The sequence below is a fragment of the Cherax quadricarinatus genome, chromosome 20 (genome assembly GCF_038502225.1).
Source record: "Cherax quadricarinatus isolate ZL_2023a chromosome 20, ASM3850222v1, whole genome shotgun sequence".
Lineage (NCBI taxonomy): Eukaryota > Metazoa > Arthropoda > Malacostraca > Decapoda > Parastacidae > Cherax > Cherax quadricarinatus.
The window spans coordinates 22,084,549-22,107,005 of NC_091311.1; the positions used below are offsets into that span (position 1 = coordinate 22,084,549).

The 22,457-nt window shown below is 38.3% G+C and overlaps 1 protein-coding gene across 1 annotated transcript in view; it reads left to right on the plus strand.

Moving 5' to 3' along the window:
• Cpsf6 (cleavage and polyadenylation specificity factor subunit 6) overlaps window positions 1–22,457 on the plus strand; it is a 215,496-nt gene that overhangs the window by 115,329 nt on the left and 77,710 nt on the right. The window contains exons 4-5 of the mRNA XM_070087088.1: window positions 20,195–20,422; window positions 20,644–21,217. Of these exons, the coding sequence (XP_069943189.1) occupies window positions 20,195–20,422; window positions 20,644–21,217 (802 nt within the window). The remainder of the gene's footprint in view (window positions 1–20,194; window positions 20,423–20,643; window positions 21,218–22,457) is intronic.

The following is a 22,457-nucleotide window of genomic DNA, read 5'->3' on the forward strand; positions in this document are numbered from 1 at the left end:
TCGCTTTTTTCCCCAAGTCAATTCTATGAGCCACCTTGTCTTTCATAGATTTATCTGCCAAAATGTCTCACTCCTAAATATCTGAATACATTCATCCCCTCCATACTCTCTCCCTCCAATCTGTTATCCAATCTTTCATTACCTAATTTTTTTCATTATCTTTATCACCTTACTCTTTCCTATATTCACTTTTAATTTTCTTCTTTTACATACCCTACCAAATTAATCCACCAACCTCTGCAACTTCTCTTGAGAGAAGTTCATTGTTTTCAAGTCATGTGGTCCAGTCAGTTTTGTCCTGCATTTCTGAGTTCTGCTGAATCAAGGGTTTACTCTATACAAAACGAAAATTTGCTGATGTTTAACCCTTAAATGGTCCAAATGTATATATACGTTCACTCACATAGCACCCCAAATTTTTTGAGAGAAAAAAAAAGTTTTTTTTTAATAGGAAAAAAGAGCATTTGGTACCCAGGTGTCCCCAATTATTTTAATATGGTGCACACCCAATCTCTCATCTCTAGGCGACTCAGGCTTCTCGTGGCAATGTTGAATGAATGACAAAGAAAACATATACATTTGGGGCGCTACGCGAGAGAACGTATATATACGTTTGTACCATTTAGGGGTTAACTGTTCAAGAGAAGGCAAGTGGCTTATCATGTTACAAGAAACAAATAGAAGTACAGTGTTAAAGGAATGCTGCAACATGGTTTAATGGCAGGTGCTGAAAATCCGGTTGAGGAAAACTTGGAACTAATAATCTCGGTAGAAAAATTTTTTGGTTACAAACACAGCAAGGCAAAAATTAATGTACAGGTACAGTCCTATCAAACAGTCTATCTTAATGGTCCCCTTCAAAGTAAAAGGGGGTTCATGTAGAGGTGAAAAGGTTCTAGTTAACAAGAATTAGCCCTCTAGCCTCCTTGGATTGAATCTTAATACTGCCCCACCCCTTCCCTCCTCTCCATTTGGCCTTTGGGGGATATTTCCTTTATAAATTACAGCTCTTAGGTTGAGGAACAAGAGATCGTTGTCCCATTCTGTTAACCCTTTGAGGGTCCGTCCCGTAGATCTACGGCTTTACGCTGAGGGTCCAAACCGTAGATCTACGTCATGAGCTCAGCTCAGCTCTGATAAGCTGTGAGCGGTAAAGTTTGGCCTAGATATTAGAGAATGCATCTATGTGGTATGTGTGCACCACATAAAACAAATCCTGCAGCACATAGTGCATAATGAGAGAAAAAAAAGAAACCATAATTTTCGATTAAAACCGACTTTGCAGTGTTTTTTCGTAAGTTTTTTATAGTTGTATTTGCGATTTCTTGGTCTCAATTAATAGAATGGAAGATATATGACAGAAATAGAGATGATTTTGATTGGTTTTAGTACTGGAAATGGCTTGAAACTGAGCTCAAAGTAGCAGAAATGTTAAACTTTTGCCGATGTTCAAGAGTAAACAAATGACCTCACACGTCTAATACACACCTGCTGGTGGGTCTAATATACGTTCACAAATGTGGTGATATTATTTATACAATTATTACAGTATTGCATAACTGTAAATCTTCTATTTTTTGGTTTGAATAAAAATTCATTGTGAATAAAAAATCAAAATGGAATTCATTAGTCAAGCCTGAAAACGTAACTAATGAACAGAGGAAATGTTAGTTTATTGCCAGGAATGCCTGCATTGTGTATTCTGTACCCTATTTTGAAATTGGATTTTGAACTTTGCATTAAATTGGCCAAATTACCAATTTCCGATCACTTTATTTTGTAGTTGAAACAGCTGACTTGGCGAATTCTTGTGCTCAGTCAATAGAATAGAAGTAATACTAGTGAAATAGCTAAGAATTTGGTCAATTGGAATAATGTAATTGGCCTAAAATGGGAGTCAAAGTCGGCAAAATCACAGATGTGTAAATATCGCTGACGCATCAAAATTCGTGGGAGCATAATTTTGTCAGTTTTCCATCAAATTTCTTACTTTTTGTTTTATTACCTTCAGAAAAAGATTCTCTACCATTTCATTAGAAAAAATAACAAAATTATTTTTTGAAAATTCTTGGACACTGGTGCACACTTTGAAATTTGGCCTCTGGACCCTGAAAGGGTTAAGGCCCTTGGTGGTGGTAGTAATTGCTGTGGGAAATGGATTATCTGGAGATGTGCTAGGCTGCCTTCCAGAGTCCTGGTTGGTGGTCTCATCTACCCTGGGCGACAGGAATATCACTGGATGCTGCCTGTTGGTTCCAGGAGATGATGGCCAGTAAGGGGTAATACTCTTGGTTGCCCTTCTTTCTTGTCAGCTTTGTCGTCTTGGAATGCTGGTTTACTGGCATGAAGGGTAAGGGGTGGTTATCATGTAGCATTATCACTACTTGTTGCACTAAGTGTACTGTTGGATGCAGAATGGGATATTCAATCTACAGTAGACTGTTGTTTAACACGGTTTTGTCTTGCATGCTTTGGTTATAGCACAATTGAAGAATTGTGGATTATTTTTAACACGTAAAGTTAATTTACATAACACGGTCTGGGAGGGAAAACATTTTGAGCGCACTGTCGCCCACAGGGCAGGAGGGACTACTGCGATTCCTCGCCAGCATCAGCCACCCCCACCAACCTTTGGCTCGGTTCATACATGTGTTGAATGAACCTGTGCCAGTAGCTCGTTGTGTTTGTTTACATATGTATTAATTGCCATATCTTTAAATCTGCCGAGCAGTCATGGCACCCAGTAGGCATGCAAGTGTTGCTGAAAGTTGCAAGAAAAGGTTTAAGCATTGAAGTCTCAGAATTAACGAAGAAAATGGAGTTATTAGACAAGAGATAGCCTGTAGCTGGAATGAAGCGTCATTTTGCACATAGAAAGAATGAGGTAAATATGAGTTTGTGCGATGACTGACTGACTGACTGACTGGACTTGACTGACTGACTGACTTGACTGACTGACTGACTTGACTGACTGTCATAAAAACAAGTTTTTCTTATCAAACATTGTTGATGCTGATGGTCTGTGAAATACCTGAACTCAAGTGTGGCTCAGAGAGTTAAAAGAAAGTGTATATTAGTTAGGCACTGTACATTATTTGTTACTTATATTCAAGTTGAGTTCAAGATGCTTAACATGTTGAAGTGAGAGGAGAGAATAGCTGTGGCCCTACTGTGCCGAGGTTAAGGGTTGGTGCTTTTGTGATGATGAAGGTTCGGGCTTTTGTGATGGTGAAGGTTGGGGCTCTTGTGATGTTGAAGGTTGGGGCTCTTGTGATGTTGAAGGTTGGGGCTCTTGTGGTGTTGAAGGTTGGGGCTCTTGTGATGTTGAAGGTTGGGGCTCTTGTGATGTTGAAGGTTGGGGCTCTTGTGATGTTGAAGGTTGGGGCTCTTGTGATGTTGAAGGTTAGGGCTCTTGTGATATTGAAGGTTGGGGCTCTTGTGATATTGAAGGTTGGGGCTCTTGTGAGGTTGAAGGTTGGGGCTCTTGTGAGGTTGAAGGTTGGGGCTCTTGTGAGGTTGAAGGTTGGGGCTCTTGTGATGATGAAGGTTGGGGCTCTTGTGATGTTGAAGGTTGGGGCTCTTGTAATGTTGAAGGTTGGGGCTCTTGTGATGTTGAAGGTTGGGGATTTTGTGATGATGAAGGTTGGGGCTCTTGTGATGTTGAAGGTTGGGGCTCTTGTGATGTTGAACGTTGGGGCTCTTGTGATGTTGAACGTTGGGGCTCTTGTGATGTTGAACGTTGGGGCTCTTGTGATGTTGAATGTTGGGGCTCTTGTGATGTTGAAGGTTGGGGCTTTTGTGGTGTTGAAGGTTGGGGCTCTTGTGATGTTGAAGGTTGGGGCTCTTGTGATGTTGATGCAGTTTCATCAGTTGATTGTTGCAGTGGAGTGCTCGGGTACTATTGTCATACACTGTTGACTTGTTTTACCCTGCAGTTCTTTATTAACACTTTCAGGGTCCAGAGGCCAAATTTCAAAAGTGTGCATCAGGGTCCAAAAATTTAAAAAAAAAATTGTTGTTTTTTCTTATGAAATGGTAGAGAATCTTTTTCTGAAGGTAGTAAAACAAAAAGTACAAAATTTGATGGAAAATTGACAAAATTATGTATCAGCGATATTTACGCATTGGCGATTTTGCCGACTTTGACTCCCATTTTAGGCCAATTACATTATTCCAGTCGACCAAATTCTTAGCTACTTCACTAGCATTACTTCTATTCTATCGATTGAGCACAAGAAATCGCCAAGTCATCTGTTTCAACTACAAAATAAACTGACCGGAAATTGGTAATTTGGTCAATTTAATGCAAAGTTCAAAATACAGTGGTCCCTCGCTTTTTGTAGTTCTCGGCAATCGTAAATTTCGCCAATCATAGGGGTATTTTCATATAAACATGGACTCGCTTTTCATAGGTTGACTCGCGAATAGTAGTTCGTCCGGGACGCGTACACACGGTGTGAGCCAGGGAGGCCTCCCTACCCAGCCAGTCTGGCATTGTTTACCAGTGAGTGAAGGTCCCCTCAAGTGCTCCTACGAAATATTTCATAATATTCCACTCATTTTAGTGCTTGCAAGTACTAAATAAGCTACCATGGCTCCAAAGAAAGCTCCTAGTTCCAAGCCTTTGGTAAAGACGGTGAGAAATATGTACAGTGACAAAGTCTTGGGCCATTTTAGGGAAGTGTTAAAGAGACGCCAGAAACAGAGCTCTCTCCACAGTTACTTTGCGAGACAGGACTAGAGTGACTCTCAAGGTGGTCCTAGTGGCATTAAGAAACAGAGAAGAGAAGCAACCCCAGAGAAGCAATTGGTACCTGAGGTGTTGCTGGAAGGGGATTCCCCTTCCAAACTGTAAACAATCCAATCTCTCTCCTCCTCCATTCTCCCATACACTAAGAAGAATCTCCAATAAAGGTAAGTGTTATGCTGTTAATGTTTCATTCATCGTTTCCCATTGTATTGTTTATGTACTACATGTATATTTAATGTAAAAAAAATTTTTGTTTTAATACTTCTGAGTGTCAGGAACGGATTAATTGTATTTATATTATTTCTTATAGGGAAAATTGATTCGCAAATCGTAAATTTTGTTTATAGTAGCTCCTCCAGGAACGGATTAATTACGAAAAACGAGGGACCACTGTATTCCAATTTCAAAAGAGGGCTCAGAATAAATAATGCAGGCATTCCTGGCACTAAACTAACATTTCCTCTGTTCATTAGTTATGTTTTCAGGCTTTACAAATGAATTTCATTTTTATTTTTTTTTTTCACAATGAATTTTTATTCAAACCAAAAATAGAAGATATACTTTTATGCAATATTGTAATAATTGTATAAATAATATCACCACATTTGTGAACGTATATTAGACCTACCAGCTGGCATGTATTAGACGTGTGAGGTCATTTGTTTACTCTTGAACATCGGCAAAAATTTAACATTTCCGCTACTTTGATCTCAGTTTCATGCCATTTCCAGTGCTAAAACCAATCAATATCATCTCTAATATATCTGTAATATATCTAATATATCTGTAATATATCTTCCATTCTATCAACTGAGACCAAGAAATTGCAAATACAAGTATAAAAAACATATGAAAAAACACTGCAAAGTCTCTGTTTTAATCGAAAATTACGGTCTCAGTTTTTTCTCTAATGCACTCTTTGCTGCAGGATTTGTTTTATGTGGTGCACACATACCACATAGATGTATTCTTTCATATCTATGCCCAAATTTACCTCTCACAGCGTATCAGAGTGAGCTGAGCTCATGGCGTAGAACTACGGCACAAACTCTGAAAGGGTTAAGCATACAATAAGGCTCAAGCACCTCCTCCAGAACACACTTTAAAGTAATTTTTCTAGTGGAATCATAGTCCTTTTCAACAAACAAGTCTGCAACTTCCCCAGCAGTATGCAGTGACTTGCATTTCTCTTTCAGTGTTAGCACCACTCATTTAGGTTCAGGTTCATAATCTGTGTCGTCTTCTGTTCTCTGCAACTGGAAATTTAATTCTTGCAATTTGTTCCTTATCATGAGCTTGCAAGAATTTATTGTTGATGTCATATATCTTCCAATCCTTCACCAGCTCTCTCCTTGTCAGACCAACAATTTGCCGAATTTGACTTCCCTTCGATGGAAAACCAGCAAGATCATTCGCCACAAATGGCCATATTTTTTTTTTCAACTAGCATTTATTGTTAATTTTGGTTCATGATTCCATACTTTTTCACATAGGGCAGTTCATTTGCAATGTTCAGTTTGCAATGTTAAATTTGTGCCATAACTCTGGCACTTAACTGTCTGTCATCTATTTCTGCCACTAGGTTATGCACCACACTTTGTGTGTTGTGGCATTTAAATGTTTTGATAATTCCTTGATCCAGTGGTTGTATTAAGGATGTCTTATTTGGTAGAAAAAAGACAATCATGACACCTGGCTCCACATCCTCCAGGAGTTGAGGATGACTGACAGTTATCAAGGACGAGGAGAACCTGTAATGCAAGATTTTTCAGGGACAGGCACATCGTCACTTCAAGAATTGTGATATTTGTACCACTCTGTGACAAAGGCCTCAGTCACGTATTGGACTTCCAATTAAGAGGCAAGGTGCTTTTGTCTTTACCTTTAAAAGCACAGAAATTCTTGAAGTGGTAAACAATCAAGGGCTTACATTTAATTAAGAATCAGGCTGAAAGGATCTTCTGTGGCCTTGAGTCCATGAACAGTTTTCTCTTGTTTGTTGATGTATGCACAAAATGACAGCATCTTTCATAATAAACCTCAGGTTCGTAGCCACCCTCAGAGATCATGCTAGCTAGCTCGGCCAGGAATTTTTCTGCAGCAGCTTGGTTGGCAGAGGCACTCTCCTGCTGAACTTTATATTATACAGACCACTGCACATTCTAAATCTGTTAAAATCCAAAACTAAATGAGCACTCATTTTTGGCCTGTTCTTCTTCATACACTGTTTTTCAATCCACGCATTCCTTTTCATTTTGTCACATTGTCTCACATTGACTGAATCTTTCATTCTGTACAGTGGAACCTCAAATATCGAACTTAATCCATTCCAGGAGCTAGTTCTAAATTCAAAAAGTCTGAAAATCGAAGCAATATTTCCCATAGGAAATAATGGAAATACAATTAATCCGTTCCAGAAACCCAAAAATATTCACAAAAAAATACATTTTATAGAGATTAATTGCAGTTTTACATACAACAAATGCTATAGTGTTCAATTATGTATATAAATATAAAATAACATTTTTACTTGCCTTTATTGAAGATTGGTGATGGCATCTGGAAGATAGGGAGGAGGAGAGAGGGAGTTGGGGTTAATGCCACTAGGACCAACTTGAGAGTCACTGGACCCCTGTCTCACAAAATAACTGTCCACAGTCCTCTGTTTCTGGCCCCTCTTTAACATTTCCCTAAAATGAGACATGGTTCTGTCACTGAACTGGTTCCATGAGTTTTCTGTACCAGATCGGCATGCAACTTCCTTGCCTTTTCGCAAATAATCATCTCTGAAACACTATCACCTGCTATCTCTTTATCCTTGGTCCACACCAGCAACAACTTCTCAAGCTCTTCAACTATTTGTGGTCTCTTTTTGGTTAGCATATTAACACCTTTTGCAACATCAGCTTCCTTGATTTGTTCTTTCTTTGCCAGGATAGAACCGATGGTCGACTTGATTTTCCCATACATCCTGGTAAGCTCAGCAAATCTCACACCACTCTCATACTTCTGTATTATTTCCTTCTTCACATCTATGGTGTTTCTCACTTTCTTTACCACAGGGGTAGCACTAGCAAGTTTCTTTGGGCCCATGGTAGCTTATTTCACAGTCCCACAAGCAGTAAACACAATGAAATATAATCGTAAAATGTTTGAATGTGAGCGCAAGTTAGTGTTCACTCAAACATCAACAAAGCCAGACTGGCTCACGGCGTCTGCGCGGGAACGGGGACAGAGCGGACTGGCGGACAGGTCCGGTACCCAGCGGTCCAAAAATAGGGACAAAGTTGATTCGAAAAAAGAGTTCTATTTTTGAAACGTTCGATAAGTGATACATTTAAAATTTGAGGTTGCACTGTAACACCAAACATTCGTGCCATCTCTCTGATGCATGCTCCACTCTTCAGCATCTCAATTACCTCTTTTTTTTAATAGCCATAATTTCATTCTTCACTAGCGTCACCTGCACTTTATTTGGAAGCCGTGATAAATACCCAGAGACAAGATGGGCAATTAAAAGAAAAAACTGAGTGATGTGCAGCATACTAAAATTGTGCAGCACATGTCTGGATACACTGACCCACTTGGGAAACTGTTTGTTTATATCCTCTCATCCTCCCCTGCTGTGCTAAGACAGTGGAGTTGCCTAATGTGTGTAGGGGAGGTCTCGTGTCTGCCTGCCAAAGTGCTCCTTAATGGAAATGATTTCTGTTCCTGTGTGCCTTAATAGAAATGAGCATACTTCTATTGGAAATGAAAACCTTAATTTAAAGCACATAATATTGATAACGTAAGCTGTGATTGCATGACTTAAGGTTTTCTACCATGGCTTCTAAACTTCTGATGAGACATTGGGGGGGGGGGCTTCTCAGTCATATCTGTAGAACTGTCTTATTATGTTCCTCTTCAGACCTGAATCCATTTATCCTTGCCAACCATTTTCCAGTGTAAATGTTGCCCCTGATGTGCCCACTTGCTCAGCTGGTAGGGTAGGATCAAGAGATGATTGGCAATGGTATTGATTAGTAGCATTCTCCCTTCCACCCTCTCATGGACATAAATAGTCTTCTATGCAAATCCTCTGTCCTTGATTCCTAGTACCTGGCTTTTTTTTCTTGCTGGTGTTGTACCCCCATAAATTGTGTCCACACAACTGCCATGTCTTTCTCCTGCCTCATCTTTAATATTCCTCTACTTCAGATTCCACTTCTTTGTATTATCGTAAGTGTTCCATTTCCATTCACATAAATCTTAATACAACCTCTGCTTTACCGTTGAATCTTGACTTCACTTGATTTCTCATAGATCATGGCCTTTTGTTGCTGTTGCTTTATATACAGTATTTCTTTAATTTGCCCTTTTTCATGTTCATTTTGCAGTTTAACATCAGAAATTACAGGGAAAATCTGGGAGATCTTCAGCTGTTGTTCTGGTATATTCCTGTGTCTGTGCTTATAAAAACCTTAACTATATGACTGGTGGTATTATCATCATCTATGTTCTGATGCATTCATCAGACCCATATTCAGTTACTTCATGCAGCATAACAAAAAGTATGCTCTCTTATAATGCCATCCACATTTATTTCTAGAAGTGGTACAGTTTGTTTCTTGTATCCCTCGTCATGTGTTCCTAGGGCCTTTGTCTTCAGATAATCTCATTACTGTTCTTCCTTGCCTAAATCACTCACATTAGACAATTTTAACCCTTTCAGGGTCGGTGTTGTACTAGTACGACTTGCATGCCAGGGTTGGTGTCATACTGGTACACGTAAATTCTAGCACCTTCAAATCTAGCGAGAGAAAGCTGGTAGGCGTACATATGAAAGAATGGATGGGTCTGCATGGTCAGTGTGCACAGTATGAAAAAAATCCTGCAGCACACAGTGCATAATGAGAGAAAAAAAACTCCAACCGTGTTTTTGGTTTAAAACAGCGACTTTGCACTGTATTTTCGTATGGTATTAATGGTTTTATTCTCATTTTCTTGGTCTCATTTTATAGAATGGAAGACATATTACAGAAATTGAGATGATTTTGACTGGTTTTACAATGAAAAGTACCTTGAAATTGAGCTCAAAGTAGCAGAAACGATCGATTTTTTCCAATGTTCAAAAGTAAACAAATAATGCCACACGTCCAATACACATCAACTGGCGAGTCTAATATTCTTTCACAAGTGCGCTGACATTATTTATATCATTTTTACACTAATGAAGTAGTCTGCATAACAGTAAATCTTCTATTTTTTGTGAGAATAAAAGTTCAAAGTGGAAAGCTAAAGAAATGTAAGAGGGGCCTGGAGATGTGACTAATGAACAGAGAAAATGTTATTTTAGTGCCAGGAATGTGTGTCTTGTTTATTCTGGACCCTATTTTGAAATTGGCATCTTTTGAAATTTGTGTGAAATTGGCAAAATTGCGTAAACAATTGGCAAAATTGCCAATTTCTGACTACTTTATTGGATAGTTGAAATCAATAATTGGCTGGTTTCTTGTACTCATTCGATAGAACAAATGGAGTTCTAACGAATAGCTATGATATTTGTCGACCGGTACATTGGAATTGGCTGAAAATAGGGCTCAAAGTGAGTGATATCGCCAGTGCGTAAACATCATCGAGACTGCTATCTTCACGAGAGCATAATTCCGTAAGTCTTCCATCAAATTTCATACTTTTGGTGTCATTATGATCGGGAAAAGTACTGTAGGTGAATTATTGGTGCATTTTAGTTGATTATTTTTTCCATATTGCTGTTACTATTCCATAGATCTCTGGGAAGCTTTTACATAGGGATAGGTGTGCCGCTTTCAAGAATTCCAGATGTTTATGTCCTTTCCTGTAAAATGCCTTTTTATCAGTTCCTCACATAATGGTCCCAGTATCCATTGTCTTATTTGTTTTTTCTATTCATGATCTTCTGTAACTAACTAGACCTGAGACAACACACACCACCCTTATTCAAACCCTTGAAATTACTAAACACACACACATTTAATAATACATTCTCTTATGTACTTAATCCAGAAAAATCTGAATTTTAATTCTTGCTCTGCAGTGCCTTCAACTCATCACCATGACAAACACTATTACTAGTAACCTCTTACATGACTCAACCTGCACTTAGGGAAATAAAGGCACTTCAAAGTATGAAACAGCTTACTGGACTTAGCAAAAGCTTGTTTCAATACCTGTTATATTTAAAGAAAATGTTGCCGAATACTTGAATTAGTATACTCAGCATGCAAGTCATTAAACTTGTAACCCTTCCTCTCCTTACTGAATATAACTCCTTACCCAGTTTAAATTTTCATTAGTTTTTCAGTTACAAGTACAGTAATATCATCTACAATAACTTGTACTTCAAATATAGTTCCTACCACAGTTATATCTTTAACACATTTTAAATATCTGTAACTGATTTCAAAGTTGTTTTCTTCCCTTTCAGCCAGGCATTGTATAATTATGAAATTAATGGTTTTATTTATACTGTATATCTAATGACAATTCCTAATAGTATAACACAATGCATTTTATTAGTGTGTGATCTGGTAAATTGTACTTTAATACTACATGTACATACTTCAGTTATGTGCTCAGTATCATTTATTGTTCTTGCTGTTGTTTGTATCCTGTATGTATTTTTACAATTACTTTGTGAAACAAATTTGTCTCATCTTTTGACTTGCAGTTAGCATGCTTAATATTTATATGTATAATATACAAAATTTAAATGAATAAGCACCTCGTACTTTTACCCCAGTCTCCTATTCTTTTGCTTTATCTAATCACCCAATTAGATTTACTTTTAATTACAAAACTACATAACTATAAAATCATCATATGTTTCATATGTAAAAGTATGGCTATGAGTCAACAATTGATGGTTCCAAAAGCACTTTAAGCAAAGAATCCTTTTATTCACTCTTTCACTGTCACGACTCTGGATATTAAAGGTGCTGACTTTTTTTTTTTTTTTTTCAAAAAATAAAAATTGTCTCAACAAAAGTACAGTGGAACCTCGGTTTTCAATGGATTCGGTTTTCGACGACTTTTTTTTTTTTTTTTTTTTTTTTTTTTTTTTTTTTTTTTTTGTCAAAATTGTGCCCCAGTTTTCGTACATCCACTCGGTTTTTGTGGCGTTGACAATGGTCCACCTTACCAAATGCGTCCGCCTGCCCGCGCTCACACAAAGCATCCCACGCATTCTGACTCAGTCTGGCTTTGTTTCTCGTTGAGTGAGCATTACCCCACATGTTCAGGTAACATTTCATAATCCATTGTTTTTTATGCTTGTTTATTGAGTGCAACTGCTAAATAAGCCACCATGGGGCCAAAGAAAGTTCCCTTTGATATAGAAGGCGAGAAACACAATAAAATCCAAGAAAGAACTTGAGCAAAGTACAAAAATGGCGTACGCACGGCTTACCTTGCCAGGATGCACGGGAAGTCCTCATCAACGATCAGTTCCATTCTGGTGAAGAAAAAAGAAATGAAGAAAGCTGGTGTTGCGAAAGGGGTAAGTGTGCTAATGAAACGGAGATCACAAACAATCGAAGATGTTGAGAAGTTGTTGTTGGTGTGGATCAACGAAAAACAGTTAGCGGGAGATAGTGTTGTGGAGGCGATAATTGCGAAAAGGCAAGCTGGTCCTAGTGCTAGTAAAAGACAAAGAAGGGAAGTAACCCTTCCTTGATACCAGAAGTCCTTATGGAGGGGGATTTCCCTTCCAAACAACCTCTCCTCCTCCTCCCTCTCCCCTCCTCGTCGTCTTCCATACGCCAACAAGAGTCTTCAGTAAAGGTAAAAGTGATGTTAAATGGTCATTTATCCATTTCATTACTCATTTATATTTATTTCTCATTGTTTTCTGTATGTAAAACTATAGTTATTCTCTATAAAATGTATTTTTTGTTAATATTTTTGAGTGTCTGGAATGGATTAATTGGACTTGCATTATTTCTTATGGGAAATGCTGCTTCAGTTTTCCTACAATTTGATTTTCGTCAGACTTCCTGGAACAAATTAATCACGAAAACCAAGGTTCCACTGTATTTATATGGCTAATGAATCCCCAAATTTTTTTTCCCATCATTCCCTATGAAAATGTACAGGTGTGAAGTTGAAATTTGTTATCTCCTAAAAGTGACATCAGCGATTGCTGTTTCCTCCATATTAATTTATTTTGTTTTGACTTTTTTTTTTTTCTCAGATTTTCTAGTTTTTATACATTTTCCAGTAACTGTTGTTAGTTATGATACCCATTTCATGCACAGTGACCATATGGCTAGCCTTTGTATACCACACACTACTCTCGTTAACAGTGTCAACAGTATGTTATTTACAAAATGGTGATACACAATGTAAACACACACTGGCGCTAGTGCTGTTTACCCTCTCCATCCCACCAGTCGCTGCCACATGCATAGCCGACAGTGCCCATGGCCCCTCTCCCCATGTCAGTGAAAGCACCACCTTTACTATTACTAATTGTTGCTGATGTTGGGTCCTGTGATGTGCTGTGTTCCTTGGTGGTAACAATAGATACACTACCAGATGGCATACATAGGTGTATAAATTGATTCTTCTCTAGCAAATAATTATCAACACTATCACTAGACTGATCATTGATTGCTAGGGAATCAAAGTACACATCACTTCCATCATTATTATTAACATCTGTGCCCAAGGCACGGGAGAATATGAGCTTTCGCTTATGACATGGGTGTATAACGGGTATACTGAGCCTAATGGTGGATGACTGTGGGTCATGGGGTTTTCAGTGTTATTTCCAGTATCTCGGTTATCACTTTCATCACTAAATGTTTGAACCAGTAGAATTTATCCTCTGTATTAAGGATGAGGAATACAGTAATACATACTGAATTTACCTTGGAGTGAGACCCTTGTGTGGTGGACAATGGAACACTAAAATGGCATTCCAAAATGCACTGTTGTGGCACCAGTTTTTTGTATACTGGACACACTGACAGTGCATACTCATTTTCTCATGGCTAGTCCTTCCCGGCCTCTTGCACGAAATTTAACCCTTTGACTGTCGCAAGCCCCTTTCTGAAACTGTCAGTCTATGTTGCAAAATTTTTTGGAAAAGAAAAATTTGTTTCTTATGAAATGATAGAGAATCTTTTCCCGATGGTAATGACACCAAAAGTACGAAATTTCGTTGAAAACTCACGGAATTACGCTCCCGCGAAGTTAGCGGTCTCGGCGACGTATATGCATCGGCGATTTCGCCTACTTTGAGCCCTGTTTTTGGCCAATTCTGTTGTTTCAGTTGACCAAACTCATAGCTATTTCTTTAGAACTCCATTTTTTCTATCAGTTGAGTACAAGAAACCGCCCATTTACCAATTTGAACTACCCAATAAAGTGGTCAGAAATTGGCAATTTGGCCAGTTTCACGCAAATTAAAAAAGATGCCAATTTCAAAATAGGGTCCAGAATAAACAATGTAGACACTCTTGGCACTAAAATAACATATCCTCTGTTCATTAGTCACATCTCTAGGTCCCTCTTATATTACCGCTGCTTTTTATTTTGATTTTTTATTCATACAAAAAATTCAAAATTTACTGTTATGCAGACTGAATTATTGTAAAAATGGTATAAATAATATCATTGCATTAGTGAAAGAATATTAGACTCCGCAGTTGACAAGTATTGGATATGTGGTGTGATTTGCTTACTCCTGAACATTGGTAAAAATTGAACATTTCCGCTACTTTGAGCTCAATTTCAAGGTCGTTTTCATCGTGAAAGTAATCAAAATCATCTCTGTTTCTGTAATGTGTTTTCCATTTTATCACGTGACACCATGAAAACGAGAATACAACGATAAATACTATACGAAAATACACCTCAAAGTCGGTGTTTTAATCCAAAAAAACGTTCAGTTTTTTTTTTCTCATTATGCACTGCGTACTGCAGGATTTTTTTTATGTGTTGCACATTGACCACACAGACCCATTCTCTCACATGTGGGCCTACCAGCTTTCTCCTGCTTGATTTGAAGCCACTAGAATTTATGCGTATTAATACGTCCGAAACACTGGCTCGTTAGACGTACATGTATATATATGACCAAAACAGTCAAAGGGTTAAAGCTTCTAGAATGTATATGTAGATCTACATAGCAACACTGGCTTCAGTAATGTAGATCTATGTGGGAGATAGTGAATTAATAAAAGGTTTCATTACTGAAGGTATCATTTTTACCACCACAACAGCTTAAATTTTGATCAAAACACTTACGTACACAAGGGGCTTCAATTACTGTTCACTAAGTACATTATTCTTTACAAAACATTGAAAATTACAGAATACATTAATGTAAAACTGCATTAGAGGATGCTTACTGTACATTACTGGTATTTGAGAAGTGCCTTGCATGCATAGTATGTTGGCCAGTATCTTGTTCCACCAATCCCACTTATTATTCTATGTGGTTTTCTAATTAATATGTATAAGTTTTATTTGATTATAGGTTAGGTGGCTTGTAGATCAGTGATAGCAATTTAAGCTCACAACCAAAGAACCCAGATTTGATCATGGGGTGAGTGGGGACATTGGACATGTTTCCTTTCACTTGCTGCCCATGTTCAGCTAGCAGTAAATAGGTACCTGGTTGTTAGCCAACTATTATGGGTGGCATCTGGGAGAGGGGTGGTAGAACAGTATACCTTACATGAGACTGGACTTTGAAATGTATTAGCTTAAGATACCAGCTTTTTGCTTGTAAATTTATCTCTACAAAAATATAAAAAGATAGTGCAAAAGAAGAGTTTGAGGTGAAAGCATAAGTGGAACTTTTGATTTAAGAATTTTTGATGCATGTGCATAATGGCAATTGTACCTCTAGGAGATTAAGAGAAAATTAAAGCCACAGTATCATGGCTGGAAATATGTTTTGGTCTGACCTGGACGATTTGACTTGATAATGGTCCAGGATGATTCAAGATGCTTGTATGGACTTCATAATCTGTAATATTACAAACATGGTAAGTGTAAATTACAAATATAGTGCTAATTATATTATCAGTGCCAATCAGTAATGATTGTTTACATTGCTTATAAATGACAAGTAAAATTTATCAGGAGGTTACCTTTAACAATACTGAAACAAACAAGTATACGACTGTGCAATAAATTCTGGCCAATGACACCAAGAAGATAATAAACAGGTGAGCACAGTACTGAGGTATATACTACTTTATTCACTGCTGTATTTATCTTCATATTTTTGTCTTTATGTACCTGCTAATGTGCATGAGGCACTGAATTAGATACACAGTATTACCATGATAAAAATACTCTTTTGATTGAAGTTAAAGTGTTATTTTTGGAAGAATGCATAAATGAGTTTGAGTTATTGCAATTGAAGCCATTGTTATTGAAGATTTAATAGAAATTTAATTAAGTGAGGGGATTAATTTATTGACTATCTCAGGCCAAGTCTAGCCAACCAAAGTCTTGTCAGTTTCATTAGTGTGTTTTCCAATCTGTTGATTGACATCAAGAAACAACTAATAAAATAATGAAAATGCCATCCAAACAATGCCTTAAATTTTCTGTTTAAACCCAGTTGCAGGGTCAGGGGCTAGCTGTTACCATCATGCATTGGGTGGGGCAGGATTTCTTTTTATATTGCACACACCCACTGCACAGACAAATTATCTCATGTCTAGGCCAAAATTTATTGCTCTCAAGTTTGAGGGTGCTACAAATTAAGTAGGTCTATGGCACAGACACTGATCTCGCTGACATACTGTAGATGTGACTGTCAATTTAGTGGTTAATAAGTGTTGCTGCACAAGTTTTAGCTGATGTTGTTATTCTGGGTCATGGTCCCCTCTACAAGCTCTGTGGGTTTAGTGCAACCCTTAAATGTAATAATAATCTGATTCCTTTTAATTGCATAAGTTGAGCTATGAAAGAGGCATGCCAACAAGATTCCTCTCATGAATCATGTCTATGAGATCCCTGCAGCTTTCTGAGAACATTTTCGTAGCATTGACATTATTATTATTATTATTATTGTTATTATTATTATTATTATTATTATTATTATTATTATTATTATTTTTATTTTTTGGCATTGACTTTATTATTGTTACATTTGAAAGCAAGTGCCACACCTGTATATGTCATACAGCACAAGAAGGTACATAAATGTTGTAAGGATGGGTTAACAGTTTGATTATTTCTTCCATGGAAAAAGCCCCTTAATCATGAAAGCACTTTAGGCAAAGCATGTACAGTGCATTACAGTGGAACCTCAACTTACGGGTTTAATCCGTTCCGTAACCAGCTCATAACTCAATTTGCTTGTATATCAAATCAATTTTCCTCATTTAAATTAAATGAAATGCCATTAATCCGTTCCAGCAGAATTCCTGCTCTCGGGAGGCAGGACAAAATACTTCAATATGTAACGCTAATATCAACTCTACAGCTTGTTTATCTATCACAATTGATCTAATATGACATAATAAACAATATAAATAATATAGAAACATGATATATACTCTAGAATGAATATGTCATGTGATGAGTGGTAGCGGCCATTGTCACTCCCGCACTGACCATATTTTCCCATTCTTCTTCTGAAAACGGAGTGTATGTGAGGCTAACTGCACTAACTGTTTACCTCACCGTGGAAGCATTTCTCTCGTGTTTTGCTTGCATTTTATGCAGTTATTCTGCCAATTTTTTTTTTTCTAACCATGGGTTCTAAGAAAGTAAATGCAAAGGACAATGCTCAGAAGAAAAAGAGGATGATGTCCATGGAATTAAAGCATGAAATCATAAATAAGCGAGGTGTGTAGGTTGTGGGTTCGGGGGAAGATCGCTCGTAACTCGGATGTTGGCTCGTAACTCAGAGCAAAAAATCGACCGAGCAATGGATCGTACCTTGAAAAAAACTTTTGTTGGGATACTCGTAAGTCGAGGTTCCATTGTATTATGAAGGGCTTGTTAGTTTGTTAATTTCAGAGATTGAAATAACCTGTGATGTAGGTTCTGAGAGCAGAGCTAGTTAAGGTTTTAATTGCTGATGCTAATTGTTAAGATTTGGGTACAGATCCTTTATGTAAGTTTTAAGGGTAGGTTAGGGAGTAGTATAAGGCTTATAACATAGGATACATCTTTGAAAGTATGCCAACTCATTTTCTTAAATGTGTGTTGAACATAGAGTTTGAAGTTAAGCATTTTTTCTACCAGCAGGAGTAGAAATGTTGCTTTTTCTTTATTTGGCAATAATCTGTGGGTAGTCTATTTCCAAATATTTAATACACTTTCTCTATATAAGTGTTGGTTGCTATCCATATGTAAATTTTCTTATGCTCTTCAAAAACAAGTTAGTTCAGGATGTTTGAGTCAGTGCTAGAGATTGTATATTTATTTTGTTATTCCCTCAAAATATTAGTGTGCAGTGTTGGGTAGCACTGGGAAGATCACTGCTCTATGTGTGGAGCAGGATAGAATCAAGCATGCTTCCTCGAAAAATGCCAAGGTTTGGTGGGAGTGTAGGTAGGGTCGTTTATGGTTAAATATTGTTGCTTTCTTGTCCTGTCTTCCTTAATTATACCAGTAAAATTTTGTCCAATAAAGGCTCGCCTAGCTAAGTGTCTTTGTTTTACCCCAAAAGTTAAGTAGGTTTGCAAAATGAATGAGAATATTTAGATGTCCAGGAGATTTTTTTTTCTTTTTAACAATAGTGAAGTGCACATTTTAAGTGTCATGAAACCACAATTCATGAGGAAAGGAAGTATAATACAGTACAAACAATATCAACTTGTTGTTTGCAGTTCACTGGCCTGCTTGTTTTAGAACTGGCTTGCCATTACCTGGAATTTACCTGGAGAGGGTTTCACGGGTCAGCGCCCCTGCAGCCTGGTCTGAGACCAGACCTTGTTCGATCCTTTAAGAGAAATCCCCTGATGCTTGTAAAAGGATCTTGATTCAGGGAACTGGAGCAACCCTCCCCTTCCCTTCTTGGATTGACTTTCAACTGCTTCCTATTTCCCATTCCTCAGGCTCTGTGTAACCCCTACAGAAGTCAGATAACAACCTTTTAGGGTTATGAATACTGTTTCATGAATTTTAAAAGCTTTTGTCTTACCTATGCTTATTTCAAAGCCCAGCCCTGGTTCAAAGTATACTACCACCCCATATAATGTGACTCAGAACAGTCAACTAACACCTAACACTTACATACATTACCCATTTACTGTTGAGAGAATAGGGACAGCAGGTGTAGAAAGACTTGCCAGCATGGCTTACATTCCTGTGTCCTCTTGGTTGTGAGCCGAAAGCTCTGCTTTTAAAGGGCTTAATGTTTTTCTGGAAGGTGGGTTCACTTGTCTTGCATTTGGTGATACACAGTTATGAAATATCACAGTGTTTAGGATACTAGATAGATTTCATAGAAGCTGGGGTAAATATGGTCAGAAATGAAATTGCTGAAGTTTATAGACTGTATTGAAATTTGATTGGAGATTTGGTAAGTGTACGTAATTGATGTTGGCATTTGGACATAACGTAGAAAAGAATAAACAGAATGTAAGTTTAGTAAATCTAAGTGCATGGAATAAAGGTAAGTTGAAAGGTCAGAGTAGAAAAATAAATATGTATGAAAGGAAGAAATAGAATTAGAAGTGTCTTGGCTACAGTATTTAGCAGTTGTGGGAGAAGATAGACATAGTAGGAGGATTGAATTATTATTTTACTCTTTGGGATAAATAATAAGAATCTTAGTAAGAAAGAAAGGGATAAGGGGCTAGTAGCATAGAACTGAAGGTGAGATAGATTGTACTGTACTGAGCACTTAAGTTTATGGTCAGTAAGATGTAGCAGTAAGAGTTATTCACATATTTTACACAAAAAAAATGTTGAATGGTTTGAAATAGATAAGTTTATGTGAGAGGAAACAAAGTGTTACTACATTTTCTTTAGTCTTCACTGAATAATAGAGTGAAGCATAGCAGGGTGAATCCTGGTGTTGGGTGTGGAAGATAATTTATGTTATCAGCAGAAGGGACTATTTTAATGAATAGTAAATATAAATCATATTTTGTATTCTTTATTACTTGGAGGAATAATAATTGCAATCTACACTTGTGTGTTTATGAAGAATATAATGGATCAGATGGCAAAGCAAAAGCAGGCAAACTTAATTTATAAAAGTGGAGTTGGATGTAAAAATGTGGTGTAAAAAAAAAAAAGAATTTCAAGAATAATAGTTATGAGATGCAGTTGTTGGATGAGAAAGTAAATAAAGATGATGTATGGGGTGTAGAAGTATGTGGAAGAGTAGATGTAAGAATTGCTTACAAGAGCTTTTATTCAAAGGTGAGTGAGAGTATGTTGAGGAAGGCAGTTCCATACTTTTTTTGTTTTTTTTTTAATGATTTGTGTTATTTTCAGTGGACAACAGATAATGATATTGCTGCAGCTGTCCAGAACCTTGGTTTGAGTGACTTTTTGGATGTTAAGTTCTTTGAAAACCGTGCCAATGGTCAGAGTAAAGGTTTCTGTGCCATATCTTTGGGTTCGGAGAGCAGCAGCCGGATTGTAATGGAGAAACTACCCCGTAAGGAAATACACGGCATGAATCCTGTGGTCACCTTTGCCAGCAAGCAGGCTCTAACCCAGGTCAGGATAAGTATGCTGGAATGATAGTGGCAGAGTTAAGAGTCATAACAGATTTCTGATGCAGATTTCTCACCCACGACAGAAATGATTTTAACAGTTTCTACATTATGTGCCAGTCGTTATTTCACTTGTAATTACACCCTTGAGAACTTGTGAATATTATTTCTTTTCAATTTTGGACCATTAATTAACCTAGGAAGTTTTAATTGCTGTACTTTCAGTTTGAATCACAGAGCAAAACTCGAGCAAGTCCACAGCATCAACATCAGCATCGTAGCGGCCCTGGTGGTCCAGGTGGCCACCCGGGTGGGGGCCCAGGAGGCCCTGGAGGACCTCGAATGCCACCACCAGGTCGTGGCATGCCTCCACCAGGGATGGAACATAGACCACCAGGTCCGCCTGGGCCTCATGGCCCACATGGAGGCTCACATGGTGGCCCACATGGTGGTCCACATGGTGGCCCACATGGTGGTCCCCATGGTGGTCCCCATGGAGGCCCACATGGTGGCCCACATGGTGGTCCACATGGTGGCCCACATGGTGGTCCACACGGTGGCCCACATGGACCCCATGGTGGTCCCCATGGCCCTCATGGACCACATGGACCTCCAGGTCCTCATGGTCCTCCTGGTGGGCCTCATGGTGGACCACATGGGCCACACGGACCTCATGGACCTCATGGTGGGCCTCATGGTGGCCCACATGGGCCTCCAGGACCACATGGACCTCCTATGGGTCCTCATCATGGGCCTCATCAGGGTCCACCACGTGGACCACCACCTCACAATATGCAAGGTAAAGGTATTTGTACCCATATTCGTCCTTCATATTGCACAGTAGTGTCAAAACTTTGCTTGTACACTAATAAGACATACAATTTTGTTAATGATATACAATACAGCCTCTCCTCACTTAGGATGTACTCGTTTACCGAGTACTATTATGCATACCTAAATAATGTATATTAGAGCTGATTTTTCTCTATTCTATTTATTACAGTATACAGCACACAATAAACATTGAGAAATATACTAAAAATGTTATACAGGTGACCCTCCATATTCGCGAGGGTGAAGGGATCAAGAACCTCGTGAATGTTGAAAATTTGCGAATGTTTGATGCAAAAATATATTGTAGGGAAATATAATAATAGCATTTACTTGGCCTAACAATACTGCTTCCTTAACCTATTGAACCATGAACAATCATAAAACACATGAAAACATTGTAAAATACATGTATGTGCATTGTATATACATACGTATTATGGTTTAATAACAATGCACAAACAAAACACTCACCACTTGTAAGGTTAGGCAGACGAACTCTGATGATTTGTGATGATGGTGACAGTGGCGATGATGATGGCAACAATAGTTAGCCATGCAATTACTGATGACAGTTGAATGGAGGTGATTATATGGAGTGTAACTGCATGGCATGATGAGTCTAGTGTGTGGATTCTAACTCTTCACTGCCAGCGTCACTGCTGATAATAGGTGGTGGATCGTCGACATCGCTAGAGTTAGCAACAGGAGTAGTTGCAGGGTTTCTTGTGAAGAACATTGTGATGGGCAACCGAGACCATTTCGTCTTCATATCTACAGAGTTTTGTAGGGAATTATGCTCCTATCAGTGTCATTCATCACCTTCAAAGCCCTCAACATTGATGGGTTTGTGTCGTAAAAAAATTGCTTGAGCTGTCAGATACCTAAAGTCAGTGCCGGATCAGCCGGGCTGTGGCTCGTACGTTGGACTGCATGCGGCCAGCAGTAACAGCCTAGTTGATCAGGCCCTGATCCATCGGGAGGCCTGGTCATGGACTGGGCCGCGGGGGCGTTGATCCCCAGAATAACCTCCAGGTAACTTGCCCTAGTTTTTCAAGGGTGAGGGCTAAAGGTTGATTGGCCTCAGCAACACTCTCCTCTTTTTCATCCTCACTTTCTGCCTGCACAATCTCCAACAATTCTTCATCATTTAGGCATGTACTTCAGCCACTTCTCTCATCTCACTCTCCTGCATGTCCTTGAACCCT